This window comes from Diospyros lotus, chromosome 2 (assembly GCF_014633365.1).
Source record: "Diospyros lotus cultivar Yz01 chromosome 2, ASM1463336v1, whole genome shotgun sequence".
Classification (NCBI taxonomy): Eukaryota; Viridiplantae; Streptophyta; class Magnoliopsida; order Ericales; family Ebenaceae; genus Diospyros; species Diospyros lotus.
The window spans coordinates 41,559,109-41,576,021 of NC_068339.1; the positions used below are offsets into that span (position 1 = coordinate 41,559,109).

Here is a 16,913-nt window from a genome sequence, read left to right on the forward strand (position 1 = left end):
GCAAAAGAAAAAAAGAATGTCACACACACGCACACGCATTTAGATGGATTGATAACATGTTTTTTTATGATTTTTTTAGATAACAAATACTAGAAAATAAAGCAAGACAGAAGTTGAAATAAATACTGAACGTGAGATTATGAAATTGGAAAGTACTTGAGTTAAGACAATTTCAGTGCCAACCCGTTGATTCCCAAATATTAGCATAAAAGATTAGCAACATTAATTTAATTTCAGATATGAGGATTTGTTATTAAATGCAATTAAAGATAATGATAGCTCTAGTTTAAGCAATCCCCATACATGATATGCGGGATTCTAATTTAAGAAACTACCATAAATTCAATTACAATTAATACACAAAACAACTAAATTAATCATCCGGGTTTGGGTATGATAGCGTTTCCAGTTCTAGTAACTCTCATGCGTGACATGAAAGCTCTAAGTTAGGCTTACGCTCCAATCCAAACCTAGTGATTTTTCAATAATCAAAACACACTCATATTGAAGTTTAAACCAATGTTACTCATTTAAAGCGTAGCTTTCTTTGGGAATCATTGGCGTTAGACACTGTCCTTGCCTTAACCCAAGATTAGATTTAGCTACTCATCTCTATTAAATTAATTGACAACAATTTAAATGACATAATTTAAATAACAGAATTTAAATGACAGGAATTAAAATAGAAGAAACTAACCGGCCATTTAGGCGGTAGATAATTAAAATACAAGAATTAAAATTGCAAGAATTTAAAGGCATAAACTAACCGTCCATTTAGGCGGTGAACAATTAAATGACAAGAATTTAAAGGCATAAACTAACCGTCCATTTAGGCGGTGAACAATTAAATGACAAGAATTTAAAGGCATAAACTAACCGTCCATTTAGGCGGTGAATAATAAAGTAATAATAAATGACATAAGAATTTAAAAGAAGAAAGGAAGAAAGGAAGATAGTAAGATCACAAGAGAAAATACTAAAGAAAATGAGAGAGAACAAAAGCAATTCTCAAAGAGAGAATTCTAAGGAAATAACTAAACTTTGATTCAAGAATAATAATCACACTTACAAATGCAATCAAGTGATCTATTTATAGGCCACAAGATGCAATACAAACCACACAATTTCAATTATTCAACTAGACATAATTATATCTAATGGGCACTCACACACTTAAAGTTAAATGGATTTTAGCTATAATACACACCTAATATTAAATGGATTTTAGCTAAAATACATACCTAATAAAGCATTCATAAAGTTAAATGGATTTTAGCTATAATATCCACCTAATAGTTAAGTGGATTTTAGCTAAAAAACACACCTAATAAAGCTCTCACATAAAAAATAAAAATAGATTTCTATAAATTGATTTTTAATCTTCATTAGGATTAAAAATAATCCTTGGGCCTTCTCCAAATAATATCTTCCATGGGTTGCTCAAATTGGGCCTTAATTCTTCATGGGCTTAAATTCTTCATGGACTTTAATTTTTCATGTGCTTGATTTCTTCATGGACTTGAATTCTTCATGGGCTTGATTTCTCCATGGGTTTGATTTCTTCATGGACTTGAATTCTTCATGGACTTTAAGTCTTCATGGGCTTTAATTCTTCATGCCTAAAAAAAAATAAAAATAATTTAATATTATTAATAAATTATATATTATATATATGTATTAGACATGGCACATATATATATATATTATATTATATTATATATATTACATGAATGCATATAATGATGTATATGTATTATATATAATTTTATATATTATTATTATTATTATTATTATTAAATTTTACTTTAAAATTTCATTTCATTCATTTTTCAATTTAAACTTGCATATAACCATAAAATATATATTAATATCTAATTTAAACTATTTTTAAGATCAAAAGAAGGGTATAATTATAACAAAATTTTTATAAAATTAACCACTAATCATACCCCCCAACTTAAACATTGCTAGTCCCTTAGCAATCAGATTATACACCTGCCAAACTTTATTCACAATAACTGTATGAATGTAAAAATTTCAAATTCGAAACCGAAATGCATAAAATTAAATAAATAATTTAGCATTCTAAATCAGATTTTTGGTTAAAGGTCATACAATCTCAGGAATGGAAATTAGGATAACCAACACACAGACTTACTCCCTCGAAGTTTTGACTTCAAATCTTACTATGGATTTTCTCTCCAATAAAAAGGATTCCTCAAGTGTACACACAAGGGGGTGCACCGTTATAAGAGTAAATGCAGAACAAGTTCAAAACTCGGTGCCATCCCAAATACAAGGAACGTATTTTCATGAAAGAACAGGGAAATTGACATAGCTTCATGATTGGAATAATGCTCTAGACGAGTAACTTCTGAATTTAAACATGATTCCCTACTCCAAACTCGAATTCTGAGATCACATGATTTATAGCATAAAAAAGGACCAGACTGGGTTGTAATGGGGCTATAAGGTTAATACGGGTTGTCAAAGAAAAGGTAGAGTGTGCAAAGGGTGTGTCGGGATTTTTTTTTTTTTTTTTTTAGCATTTATTTTGAAACAGTTATGCTGAATAACTAAGAGAATTTGCCTCATTTTTTCACTTTTTTTTTTTCTTCTTTTTTTTTTTTCTCTTTTTTTTTCTTCTTCTTCTTTTGAAATATGAAAATAGATAAACAGACTAATTCCCAAAGTCACACCAGGTTGGATAAAATTCATATGGTTATGGGTTAAACAAGGGTAACGAAAGAAGTTGTACTACAAATGGCTCAAATGGGCTAACAAGAGGTTGATTTAAAGAAAAAAAATAGGTTCAAAATGAAAGAAATTGATCCCCCTATCATGCTTCTCAGTCATCTAATTCATAGTTTGAAACCAGTCAAATTCATCCGCTATCATACTAGACATTCAAAACGAATTGATATTTTGAAGCCATTGAAAAGATAAGATAAACAAGAGAGCATATTTAGAGTAAGTGTTATTTCACTCAGAATTAACGGTTATTAGGCTCAAACACTTGCTTAGGTAATAGTCTCCACTTCTGTTGAGGGATCATACAGTGTACTAATCAGTTAATTACTGTTACCTTTGACTTTATGACCGATAACCAATTTCTAAATTTTGAATCCCTGATGAATGTAAATTACTTATTCTCATGCATAAACGTTTTCAAATGAGAAATCAATGCATTCATGTTTCGTATTGTAAACTTAACCGGCTATCAGTGCATAACTTTAAAGCTTTAGGAATAGCATTATTTAAAACACATAATAATTTTTTTTTTTTTTATAAGAGCAGATAAAGACAATCAATTCCCACAAGACTACAAACTAGTAATTACAAACTCACAGTTAAATATAAACCAGATGATTCATGACTAGACCTTACACCCCCCAACTTGAATTGCAGTAATAAATCAGGGTTGTTAGGAATACCTGTAACTCCACAAGTCCATAGATTTGCTGTGAACTGCTAAAACTTAAACAACAAATGAGCACACCATATATATATATTTATATTTTCACACCAAAATAAAAATTTCATGCAAGTCATAAGATAAGCAAAATGCGTCTCAAGAGTACAAAAAGTACTCCTTACTCAGCCATCTTATCAAAGACTTTGCTAACAACATTCCACAGTTTTGTTTTGTTTTGTTTTTTTTTTTGTTTTTTTTTGTTTTTTTTTAAAGAACACAACCAAGAAAAATTCTGCGAGTTGTACAATAACTAGATGCGTCTCAAGAGTACAAAAAGTACTCCTTACTCAGCCATCTTATTAAAGAGCATTTCTCACAGTGATAAATCTAAATTAATCGGACCCCTTTGGCGCTTGTTACTAATTGCCTTAGACCAGTCTATCCGAGGCTCATGAGGATCGTACTGTGGAACATAAGCATGTAATTTCTCTAACAGCTTATCAATGGTGGATGCAGAAATGAGAATCTTTCTTGCTGAACGAGAAATGAACTGTTGGTCCACAGCCTGATCAAGAAAAGAGAGTAACCCATCGAAAAAATGGTTAACATTTAAAAGTCCAATGGGTTTGGTATGGAGATTACTCTTGGCCCAGGAGATTATACAAAAGATTTCTTCAAGTGTTCCAAAACCTCCTGGTAAAGCAATGAAGGCATCTGACTGATAAATCTTACAAGCCATGCGCTCAGACATAGAAGTCGTTTCTATAAGTTGACCGCGTGTAATCCCGGAAATATGTGGTTCAGCTAAAGGGATTGGCATTATACCTACCACAGATGAATTTCCAAGATGTACAGCTTGTGAAACATAACCATTCAATCCACGACTTCCCCCTCCATATACCAAATTAATTTTTTTCTCTCCTAATTTTTTACCAAGTTCGTTCGCTGCAAGTGCGTAACAAATATCACTCCCAAGTTGAGAGCCACAAAGTACACATATGGTTTTAATTTGACGAACGAACTGCCCTTCCATGTTTGTTTCTTTTGTATGTCCTGAAAAGAAGTTTGGAGATCAAAAGTAGCTATACAACAATTCAACAAGAAATAAATACAAACAAAAATCTTGCGTATATATAAGTAGTTGTGATTGTGGCTCACATCTTCCTCTGGTTTTACGTCCAGAAACGGCTTAAACACTTTCTATGAAGTGGGGATAAGCTTCCCATCCAATTTTCTTATAGATTGGCAAACAGGGTCGTTTTTAGTCAGATTCCCAAGACTATAGCGTTGGTGGTCACTTCTGAACTGGGTCCATAAAGCAAGAAGTTCTCTTTGCACTATTCCACACGGATGCGTCTCAAGAGTCAATCGGATATCATCCAGAGACTCCTTACTCAGTCCATCCTTTATGAAACTAATTTTATCTTCTCGATTTATGGACGTAAACCCCACAGATTTGCATCGTGTGTTACAGGTCCATCGAGCACATTTGTAACAACCATTCACTCTTTTCGCTCTTCTTTTCTTCGCAAAACTACTCTTCCCTAAGCCTGGAAAATGCTTAAAACTAGGTGAAGTTTCACCAGCTAATCGAACTTTTGCTTCGATCAGCCAACGAATATCTTCAGGGATGTTATTAAGCATCAACAACCTAAGTCTTTCACACCTAGCAACATAAATTTTTTTCAAATCATTCTGCGGGAGAGATGGATAGTACTTGTGAATTTTTGAGAGATAAAGATCCATTTTTTTTTTTTTTTAACTATACTAAGAAGAAAGTAAAGAACTATAAACTTTACAAAAGGGATGAGAGTACCTGATCGGAGAATAACACAAAGGAGAGAAGACTGAGCTCAAGAAGGATGGCTTGCCTTATACAGATATGGAGTCTCTTATAGAGCAATGACCATCACTATTTTACACTCGGCTCGAGGCATGCCATAATTACAGGATCAGGCTTGGCGTCTCTTTTTCAACGCTTGGTGCCTCATTTTTCAACATTTGGCAGTGTGCCTTATCCTTTATAGGGCAGTGTGATTGCACTGCCCAAGAAAAGATAGCTATCACCAGCGTCAATTCTGTCTCTCAATTCAATTTTTTTTTTTTTTTTTTTATATTATTATTTTATTTTTTTTTTTTTTAATTTTTTTATTCTTATTCTTATTATTATTATTAATTTTTTTTTTTTTTTTTTTTTTTTTTGCACAATGGATCAGTTTCAAACACCAATAAAATACACCAATAAAATCAAGTACACCTTACCCCCCAACTTAAATTGCGCATTGTCCTCAATCGACAATAAAAGGATAGAAGATAGGCATACCTGGTGGTCTTCAATGCATGAACTTGTATGCAAAAAAAATTTTATTTAGACTGCACACAGAGAAACACTCTTTGAATCAAAGTTAATTAAGTAATGCAGAAAATGAACAACTTATATATATAATTCTTTATTATTTTATTTTATTTTATTTTTTTCTTTTTTTATTTATTTTTTTTATTATTTTTTTTTTAATTTTTTTTTTCAGATCTATAAACATCCATTTAACCTAAATGGAAAGGTGGTCTTTTAACGTCAGATTCCCAGACGATAGGAAACTTTCCCTACTCATCAGATGATGATGGATCATCTAAATCCACAACTCTTTCATTCTCCTCAACACTACCCTGGTATGGTTTCAACCTATGACCATTGACTGTTAGAAGCTGTCCTGACTCCAAATTTTCTATCTCAAATGCCCCATATCCTGAGATGGACTTGATTACAAAGGGGCCGACCCATCGAGACTTCAATTTTCCTGGGAATAGATGCAATCGAGAATCATACAAGAGTACCCGTTGCCCTACCTGAAAGCTTTTTCGAATGATGTGCCGATCATGTAACTCTTTCATGCGAACCTTGGCCAATCTTGCATTTTCAAATGCTTCATTCCGAATTTCTTCAAGTTCATTCAATTGGAGCTTCCTGGATAAGCCTGCTTCAGTTAGACTCTTGTTGATCTTATGAATTGCCCAATATGCTTTATGCTCAATTTCCACCGGCAGATGACAAGATTTACCGTATACTAGCCTATAGGGAGACATTCCCAAAATTGTTTTGTAAGCTGTCCTGTACGCCCAAAGAGCGTCTACTAGTCTTAAGGACCAATCCTTACGATTAGCAGCAACAGTCTTTTCCAATATGCGCTTAATCTCCCTATTGGCTAGCTCGGCTTGACCATTGGTTTGGGGATGGTATGGTGTTGCAACCTTATGCAGTACACCATATTTCTTCATTAATCCTGCCACAACTTTATTACAAAAATGGGAACCCCCATCACTGATGATTGCTCGTGGCATCCCAAATCGACTGAATATATTTTCTTTCAAAAATTTCATGACAGTCCTATGGTCATTTGTTCTGGCCGGGATTGCTTCTACCCATTTGGACACATAGTCAACAGCAAGTAAGATGTATTCATGACCAAATGAATTGACAAATGGGCCCATAAAATCCATACCCCAACAGTCAAAAACTTCTAACACTTGGATCGGATGTAATGGCATCATGTTTCTCCTTGACAGACTTCCTAACCTTTGACATCGATCACAATTTGAACAGAACTTGTACACATCCTTGAACAGTGTTGGCCAATAAAATCCACTCTGAAAAATTTTTGCAACTGTTTTCTTGACAGAAAAATGGCCTCCACATGCAAGAGTATGACTGAAATTGATAACACTTTGTTGCTCATGATCGGGTATGCATCTACGGATGATTTGGTCAGGACAATACTTGAAGAGGTAGGGCTCATCCCAAAAGAAGGTTCTGACTTTTCTGAAGAATTTATGCCTATCTTGCTTACTCCAATGGTCTGGGATCAGACCAGTTGCAAGGTAGTTCGCAATGTCGGCATACCAAGGGACAACAGATGATGCACGAATAACATTCACTTTAAACAGTTGCTCATCAGGGAAATTGTCATGAATTGGTTCATCAAATTGTGTGAGATCTTGACTTGGAATCCTTGACAAATGGTCAGCCACCACATTTTCTACTCCCTTCTTGTCTCTGATTTCAATGTTGAACTCTTGCAGGAGTAAGATCCATCGGAGCAGACGGGGTTTTGCATCTTGCTTTGTGAACAAATACTTCAGAGCAGCGTGATCAGTAAAAATGATCACTAGTGACCCTACGAGGTAAGATCGAAACTTGTCCAGGGCAAATACAACTGCTAGTAACTCTTTCTCTGTAGTGGTGTAATTCTTTTGTGCCTCATTAAGAGTTTTGCTAGCATAATATATCACATGAGGTTTCTTATCCTTCCTCTGCCCTAACACAGCTCCTACCGCATAATCACTAGCATCGCACATAAGTTCAAACGGGAGGGACCAATCAGGGGACTGAATGATAGGTGCTGAAATGAGTGCATCTTTCAATTTATCAAAAGCATTTTGACAGGCAGGACTCCATTCAAACGGAACATCTTGAGACAACAAATGGCACAAGGGTCTTGTTATGGTGCTAAAGGAAGCAATGAATCTCCTATAAAACCCTGCATGTCCCAAAAAACTTCTGATGTCTTTCACATTCCTAGGGATGGGGAGTTTTTGAATTGTTTCAATTTTTGACCTGTCTACCTCCATCCCCCTAGATGAAACGATGTGCCCCAAGACTATGCCCTGTTTCACCATGAAGTGACATTTTTCCCAATTGAGTATCAGATTTGTTTCCTCACATCTTGCTAAAACCTTTTTCAGATTCTCCAAACAGGCCTCAAAGTTACTTCCATAAACAGAAAAGTCATCCATAAACACTTCAACAATTTGCTCAACCATTTCACTGAAAATGCTCATCATACACCTTTGAAAGGTGGCTGGAGCATTGCATAACCCAAATGGCATGCGCCTGTATGCAAATGTCCCAAATGGACATGTGAAAGTTGTCTTCTCTTGATCTTCTAGTGCAATTTCTATCTGATTGTACCCTGAGTACCCATCTAAGAAACAATAGTAGGCTTGGCCTGCTATTCTCTCCAGAACTTGATCCAAGAAAGGCAAAGGAAAATGATCTTTCCTTGTCACAGAATTGAGCTTTCTATAATCAATGCACATACGCCATCCTGTCTGGATGCGCGTGGGAATCAGTTCATTGTTCTCATTTTTTACAACAGTGACTCCAGACTTTTTGGGTACTACCTGTGTTGGACTTACCCACTTAGAATCAGAGATTGGGTAAATTATTCCAGCATCCAATAGCTTAAGCACTTCTTTTCTGACAACTTCTTTCATGTTGGGATTTAATCTCCTTTGCATTTGCCTAACTGGTTTTGCTCCTTCTTCCAAGAATATCTTATGAGTACATATCAAAGGGCTAATACCTTGCAAATCTGAAATGGTCCATCCTAATGACTTCCTGTGTGCTTTTAGAACTTCTATCAATTGTTGCTCTTGCTGAGGTGTCAAACTTGAAGAGATCACCACTGGGAATGCTTCCCCTTCTCCTAGAAAGACATACTTCAAATCACTGGGCAATGGCTTTCTCTCAGGCGTGGACTGATGGCTATCAGGAGCCATGAGCTTACTGTCCAAGTTTCTTAATGGCTCTAAACCAGGCATCCATGTAGGCTTCTCACTTTCTTTGCTTATGACTTCCACTTCTTTTATTTCTTCAAGATCTTGATTTCCTTCTTTGGGTCTTCTCATGAACTCTTCAAAACAGTCATTGGTCAGTGTTTGGATCAAGTCTACCTCCTCCACTTCACTCTCAGTGTCCTGATGTTTGGCTACCCTGAAGATATTCATTTCTACAGTCATGTTCCCAAAAGATAGCTTTAACACACCATTCCTACAGTTGATGATGGCATTTGATGTGGCAAGGAATGGTCGACCTAAGATGACTGGCACAGGAGGTTGAGGCCCCTGATGTGGCTGGGTGTCCAAAACGATGAAGTCTACTGGAAAGTAGAACTTATCGATTTGTACCAGAACATCCTCCACAATTCCTCGTGGAACTTTGACTGATCGATCAGCCAGCTGAAGGGTCACTCTAGTGGGTTTAAGCTCACCTAATCCCAACTGTTGATACACACTGTATGGCAACAAATTGACACTAGCTCCTAAATCCAAGAGTGCCCGATCAACCTTTTGACTTCCTATGATGCATGTAATGGTTGGACAGCCTGGATCTTTGTATTTGGGAGGAGTTTTCAATTGGAGAATGGCGCTGACTTGTTCAGTTAAGAATGCCTTTTCATGCACATTTGTCTTCCTTTTTACAGTGCACAGATCTTTCAAAAACTTTGCATATGAAGGTGTTTGTTTGATTGCATCCAACAGCGGGATGTTGATTCTCACTTGCTTAAACACTTCATATATATCTGCATTTTGTTGCCCTTTTTTCAAATGATTCAACCTTTGTGGAAAAGGTGGTTTGGGCCTGTATTGAATTTCTTTCTCATCTTCTTTTTGTTTTTCATTTTTCTCATTTTTTTTATTTTTTTCATTTTTCTCATTTTTTTCATTTTTCTCCACGGTGGATTCATGATTTTTTGGTTCTTTTTCTTCATCAACATGTTGGTTTATCCTAGGATCAGTTGGTTTCTCAATTATTCTTCCACTTCTTAGGGCAGTCACTGCTTGCACTTGTTCATGAGTGTTGGTTTCACTATTTGAAGCTTCTACCTGGTTGGTTTGCCTAATTGGGTTAGGATTAGTTTGGGATGGAAACCTTCCGGGTTCTCTCACACTCAATGTTTGTGTTATCTTGGTCAACTGGCTCCTAATGTCTTCTATGGCTCTATTTGTTTGGTCTTGATTTTTGACAAGCTGAGCAACCTGATTGTTGATACCTGTTTGACTTTGGATGAACTGGTGCAAGGTATCTTCCAATGATCTCCTATGAGGAGGTTGGTAAGTATTGGATGAAGAACCTTGATTTTGTTGAAAGGTGTGTTGTTGTGTAGGGAAGGGAGGTTGAGAATAATTTCCAGAATCATTTCTCCAAGAAAAATTGGGGTGATTTCTATTATTGGGATGGTATGAATTGTAATTCTGATTATTCCCATAATAGGCTCCACTCTGATTTTGATTTGGTCTCCCCTCAAAGTTGTGTGAATGATTATTATTAGTCTGCCCATACAATACCTCCTTGAAAGCAGGTAGGGTAGGACATTCTTCAGTTGAATGATCTGTTGCATCACACACAACACACTTTACTTCCACTTGATTAACAGATTGCACCTTTTTGGGTTGCATGTTTTCAACTTTCTTTGTTAAAGCAGTTAGTCTTGCATTTAAATCATCACTCTCACTCAGTTGGTATCTCCCTCTAGGTTGTGGATTTTCTCTTGAATCAAGAGCAGATGTTGGACCAACTTCCCAGTTCCTTGTATTCTCAACCAATGTGTCAAAGAAGTGGAAAGCTTCTTCTGGAGTCTTCTCATAGAATTCTCCATTGCACATTGTAGAAACTAGCATTTTCAATTGGGGAGTGAGTGAATCATGAAAGAAACTGACCACTCTCCATTGCTCAAAAGCATGGTGCGGACAAGTGTGAAGAAGGTCTTTAAACCTTTCCCACGCTTGAGCAAAATTCTCATTTGGTTTACAGGCAAAGTTCATGATTTGTCTTTGAAGAGTAGCAGTTCTGTTGGCAGGGAAGTATTTTTTTAAGAAAGTTGTTTGCATTTCTCTCCAAGTTCCTATAGATCTAGGTGGGAGAGTGCTTAACCATATTTTTGCCTTATCTTTCAGTGAGAATGGAAAGAGTTTTAATCTTATGACATCCTCATTTGTTGTATGGTCCATGCAAGTGCTACATACTTCCTCAAATTCTTTCATATGAGTATATGGATTTTCAGAATCCATGCCATGAAAAGTTGGTAACAATTGGATTGTGCCAGGTTTGAAGTTAAACCTATGATGGTTGATGGGAAGAATAATGCATGAGGGGGTTGTCTGCCTAGGAGGATGAAGATACTCCCTAAGGGGTCTGATCATCTCCTGATCAATGGGATCAGGGTCACCGTGGTCACTACCACGTGCAGACATGTTCTGTGGAAGTGGCATGTTCTCATTATGTTGAGACATGAGTGACTGATTTTCTACAGTTTTACCTGACCTAAGTATCATACACTATGCACAAATAAAAATAAAGTAAAAAGAAACAGAGTTACCGAATTTATCAGGAGATGCTTATTCTTATATATTTTTTTTCCTTTTTGTTTTTTGCCTCAATCTCCCCGGCAACGGCGCCAAAATTTGACTGCACTCTCACCCTGCAATTAAAACACAAAACAAAACACAATAAAAAATTTATATTTTTTTTTATTTATTTAGGCGAGAGGTTTAAACTCGTCAGTGTACGAGTGCAGTTGTAGTTCAAATTTAAATTTATACTTTCTGGATAAGTCCAGGTCGTCCACTGAGAGATTTATTTATGGCAAAAGAAAAAATGAATGTCACACACACGCACACGCATTTAGATGGATTGATAACATGTTTTTTTATGATTTTTTTAGATAACAAATACTAGAAAATAAAGCAAGACAGAAGTTGAAATAAATACTGAACGTGAGAATATGAAATTGGAAAGTACTTGAGTTAAGACAATTTCAGTGCCAACCCGTTGATTCCCAAATATTAGCATAAAAGATTAGCAACATTAATTTAATTTCAGATATGAGGATTTGTTATTAAATGCAATTAAAGATAATGATAGCTCTAGTTTAAGCAATCCCCATACATGATATGCGAGATTCTAATTTAAGAAACTACCATAAATTCAATTACAATTAATACACAAAATAACTAAATTAATCATCCGGGTTTGGGTATGATAGCGTTTCCAGTTCTAGTAACTCTCATGCGTGACATGAAAGCTCTAAGTTAGGCTTACGCTCCAATCCAAACCTAGTGATTTTTCAATAATCAAAACACACTCATATTGAAGTTTAAACCAATGTTACTCATTTAAAGCGTAGCTTTCTTTGGGAATCATTGGCGTTAGACACTGTCCTTGCCTTAACCCAAGATTAGATTTAGCTACTCATCTCTATTAAATTAATTGACAACAATTTAAATGACATAATTTAAATAACAGAATTTAAATGACAGGAATTAAAATAGAAGAAACTAACCGGCCATTTAGGCGGTAGATAATTAAAATACAAGAATTAAAATTGCAAGAATTTAAAGGCATAAACTAACCGTCCATTTAGGCGGTGAATAATAAAGTAATAATAAATGACATAAGAATTTAAAAGAAGAAAGGAAGAAATGAAGAAAGTAAGATCACAAGAGAAAATACTAAAGAAAATGAGAGAGAACAAAAGCAATTCTCAAAGAGAGAATTCTAAGGAAATAACTAAACTTTGATTCAAGAATAATAATCACACTTACAAATGCAATCAAGTGATCTATTTATAGGCCACAAGATGCAATACAAACCACACAATTTCAATTATTCAACTAGACATAATTATATCTAATGGGCACTCACACACTTAAAGTTAAATGAATTTTAGCTATAATACACACCTAATATTAAATGGATTTTAGCTAAAATACATACCTAATAAAGCATTCATAAAGTTAAATGGATTTTAGCTATAATATCCACCTAATAGTTAAGTGGATTTTAGCTAAAAAACACACCTAATAAAGCTCTCACATAAAAAATAAAAATAGATTTCTATAAATTGATTTTTAATCTTCATTAGGATTAAAAATAATCCTTGGGCCTTCTCCAAATAATATCTTCCATGGGTTGCTCAAATTGGGCCTTAATTCTTCATGGGCTTAAATTCTTCATGGACTTTAATTTTTCATGTGCTTGATTTCTTCATGGACTTGAATTCTTCATGGGCTTGATTTTTTCATGTGCTTGATTTCTTCATGGACTTGAATTCTTCATGGACTTTAAGTCTTCATGGGCTTTAATTCTTCATGCCTAAAAAAAAATAAAAATAATTTAATATTATTAATAAATTATATATTATATATATGTATTAGACATGGCACATATATATATATATATTATATTATATTATATATATTACATGAATGCATATAATGATGTATATGTATTATATATAATTTTATATATTATTATTATTATTATTATTATTAAATTTTACTTTAAAATTTCATTTCATTCATTTTTCAATTTAAACTTGCATATAACCATAAAATATATATTAATATCTAATTTAAACTATTTTTAAGATCAAAAGAAGGGTATAATTATAACAAAATTTTTATAAAATTAACCACTAATCACCCAGCTGCAGGAGAGGGACGAGTTACTGGAGAGCCACAGGAAGAACTTGGATGAGTTGTCCTCCCAGCGGCAGGCTTCAGACCTACGTATTCAGGGGCTAGAGGCAGAGTTATCTCGGACGAGTTCCAAGCTATCTCGGGCGAACTCAGTCATTCGCCAATACGAGCGCAAGTATGCCGAGCCCATCAAGCTTCCTGAGGTAGAGGAGTTCCTCCAGAAGAACCTGCAGGACGCTTGGACAAAGGGATTCCAAGCTCATGAGACAGAGGTATTACGAGCTCATCCAGACTTGGACATGTCCACTGTTTGGTCTGTTGCGGAGATTGTGGCCGGGATGGAGGACTCGGAGATGGCCGACGATGATAATGCGCCTCCTCATGCTTGAGCTTTTCTTCTTTTTCTAGCTAGGGCCTTTTGTACTTCCTCTATTATCATGTATTGGATCATCTCACTTTTATACAGTGCCGTTTCATTTTGACTGTTCATCTTTTGCTTGCGAACATATGGGCTGAGACTAGTTGAACCTCAATCCCTTCCATAGTTGACAAGGGTGAATTTGACCCTTGGTTCTCCCTAGGTCAACAATCAGGAGGGTGCTGTGTTGTAATTTTTCCTTGGCCATTAGTCCACCCTTGGGGGACAGCCGAAAGCTCGTGACCCATGAACGAATCTTTTCGTGGCCATCAGTCCACCGTTGGGGACAGCCTAGGGCTCGTGACCCTTGGATTCTAGTGACTCCCACGCGGAGGAGGGTGTTAGCCAGAGTTTTTCCATGGCCCTTAGTCCACTTTTGAGGACGGCCTAGGGCTCGTGACCCTTGGGTTTTAGCCACTCCCACGCGAAGGAGGGTGTTAGCTAGAGTTTTTTCCGTGGCCCTTAGTCCACTTTTGAGGACGGCCTAGAGCTCGTGACCCTTGGATTTTTCTTCGATGAAGTATAATCCTTTATACAATTGCTATTAGATGAAGAGAATACGAAGCCTTGCCATTAGTCGTAAAGAAAAAGAGTACAAAGAGATTCAGGGAATTCCCCTGCTCATTGATAAAACTTCCTTAACTTCTGCACATTCCAAGTATGCTTCAGGGGCTTGCCTTCCATGTCTTCTAGTCGATATGCCCCCGGACTTAGGGATTCCACCACCCGGTACGGCCCTTCCCAATTCGGAGTTAGTTTATTCATGTCCCGAGGATGACTCACGTCGAACCGTCGTAGTACAAGATCTCCTGGCATGAAGCTCCTAGCGTGGACTCGTCGATTATAGTACCTAGCAATGCACCGGTTATATGCGGCTTGTCGAATTCGTGCCAGGTCTCGGAGCTCATCCATCAAATCCAAGTTGCACCTTAGCCCTTGCTCGTTAATCTCAGGATTGAAATGCTCCACTCGATAGCTCCTCACCCCAATCTCGACAGGGATGAGAGCCTCCGAGCCATAACACAATGTGAAAGGGCATTCTCCTGTAGCCGTTCGCGGTGTGGTTCGATAAGACAATAGTATACTGGGGAGCTCATCTACCCATTGACCGTCCGCCTTCTCAACCCGAGCTCGGAGTCCTTGCAGAATGGTCCTGTTCGTAAGCTCTACCTGCCCATTAGCTTGAGGATGGGCGACTGAGGTAAAATGTTGTTTAATCCCCAACTCTCGGCACCATTCTTGCACTGATCAGTCTTCGAATTAGGTGCCATTGTCAGTTATTAGCACCCTTGGAATACCAAACCGGCAGACGATGGATTTCCAAAGGAATTGTTTTACCCTCCAGCCTGTAATAGTCGCCACAGGCTCGGCCTCCACCCACTTAGTGAAGTAGTCGATGGCTGCTATCAAGTATTTGTTATGTCCAGCCGCTAGTGGAAAAGGCTCGAGGATATCGACTCCCCACCTGGAAAACGGACAAGGCGAAGCCAGGTGGGTGAGTTCAGCTACCGGGGTGTGAACCAGGTTGGAAGTTTTTTGGCATCTCTCATAAGTCTGGACCAAATGCCCAGCGTCGCTCATCATTGTCAGCCAGTAATACCCCTGCCGAAGTGCCTTCTGGGAGAGAGACCGAGCTCCGATGTGACTGCCGCAAATCCCTTCGTGGATTTCCCTTAGGATGTAGTCGGCCTCGACCGGTCCCACACACTTCAGCAGCGGCTGAGTGAAGGATTTCTTATAAAGGTCTGATCCCACCAGTAGAAACTTGGCAGCCTGGTGCTTGAGTTTTCGACTTTCCTGTTCCTCCTTGGGTAGCCATCCCTTGGTCAGATGTGCTACGATGGGATCCATCCAACTTTCAACCCCTTCCACGCAAAGCTGCTCTGCCTCAGTCTCTATGCTCCTCTGGGGCAACGACTCCATGTAAACAGCTCGGGAATTCCTAGGGAATAAAGAAGCAGCTATCCTCGAGAGAGCATCCGGCACTGCATTCTGTGCCCGTGGGACATGATTGATTTTCACTGTCTGAAATCGTGCCATAAGATCCTTGGCTATCGCCAAGTATTGGGCCATGACGTCCTTTCGGGCCTTGAACTCCCCTGTGACCTGCTGCACAATTAAATTCGAGTCAGAATATACCTCCAGATCCCTGACTCCCATCTGTTCCGCTAGTCTGAGCCCGGCAATGAGCGCCTCATACTCGGCCTCATTGTTAGAGGCATTGAACTCGAAGTGGAGGGCATACGGCCAAGCCTGGCCATCGGGGCCCTACAGTAGTAATCCAGCACCACTGCCTCCGACACTAGAGCTGCCATCCACAGAGAGAGTCCAAGTCTGGGAAATCCCTTCGTCTGCTTCCTCTGGTAGGGTACCCTCCACGATGAAGTCGGCAAGAGCCTGCGCCTTGATGGCCGGCCGAGGTCGATAGTCGATGTCGAAAGCACTCAGCTCTACTGCCCATTTGAGCATCCTCCCCGACAAGTCCGGCTTTCCCAGCACATGCCTCAGCGGCTAACTTGATAGGACGATAATGTGGTGTGCCTCAAAGTAAGGCCTCAACTTTCGAGCGGAGATGACTAGGGCATAGGCCAACTTTTCTGTTGGAGTGTAACGAATCTCAGCTCCGGCCAACCTTTTGCTCACATAATAGACCGGCCTTTGAATTTTGTCCTCATCCCGCACCAAAACCGAACTGACAGCCTCATCTAAGGCAGCCAGATAAATATATAATGACTCTCCCAGCTGTGGTTTTGCCAGGACTGGGGGGGAGACTAGACACTGTTTCAGCTGCTCAAATGCCTCCTAGCGCTCCTCTGTCCATGC

General features: G+C 37.8%; 1 protein-coding gene across 1 annotated transcript; it reads right to left on the reverse strand.

Moving 5' to 3' along the window:
- Positions 1-15,350: 15,350 nt before the first annotated feature.
- Positions 15,351-16,559, reverse strand: LOC127794822 (uncharacterized). The gene is made up of 2 exons (XM_052326078.1): positions 16,410-16,559; positions 15,351-16,358 (listed from the first exon to the last, which is right to left on the reverse strand). Exons 1-2 carry the CDS (start codon positions 16,557-16,559, stop codon positions 15,351-15,353), a joined length of 1,158 nt encoding a protein of 385 aa, XP_052182038.1.
- Positions 16,560-16,913: the final 354 nt, after the last annotated feature.

Excerpts from the sequence above, each read along its gene's own strand:
- LOC127794822 (XM_052326078.1), bottom strand. The coding sequence starts at position 16,559 with ATGCTCAAATGGGCAGTAGAGCTGAGTGCTTTCGACATCGACTATCGA. Across the intron at positions 16,359-16,409 it reads CCCAGACTTGGACTCTCTCT|GGCCCCGATGGCCAGGCTTG; the intron begins GTGGATGGCAGC and ends TTACTACTGTAG.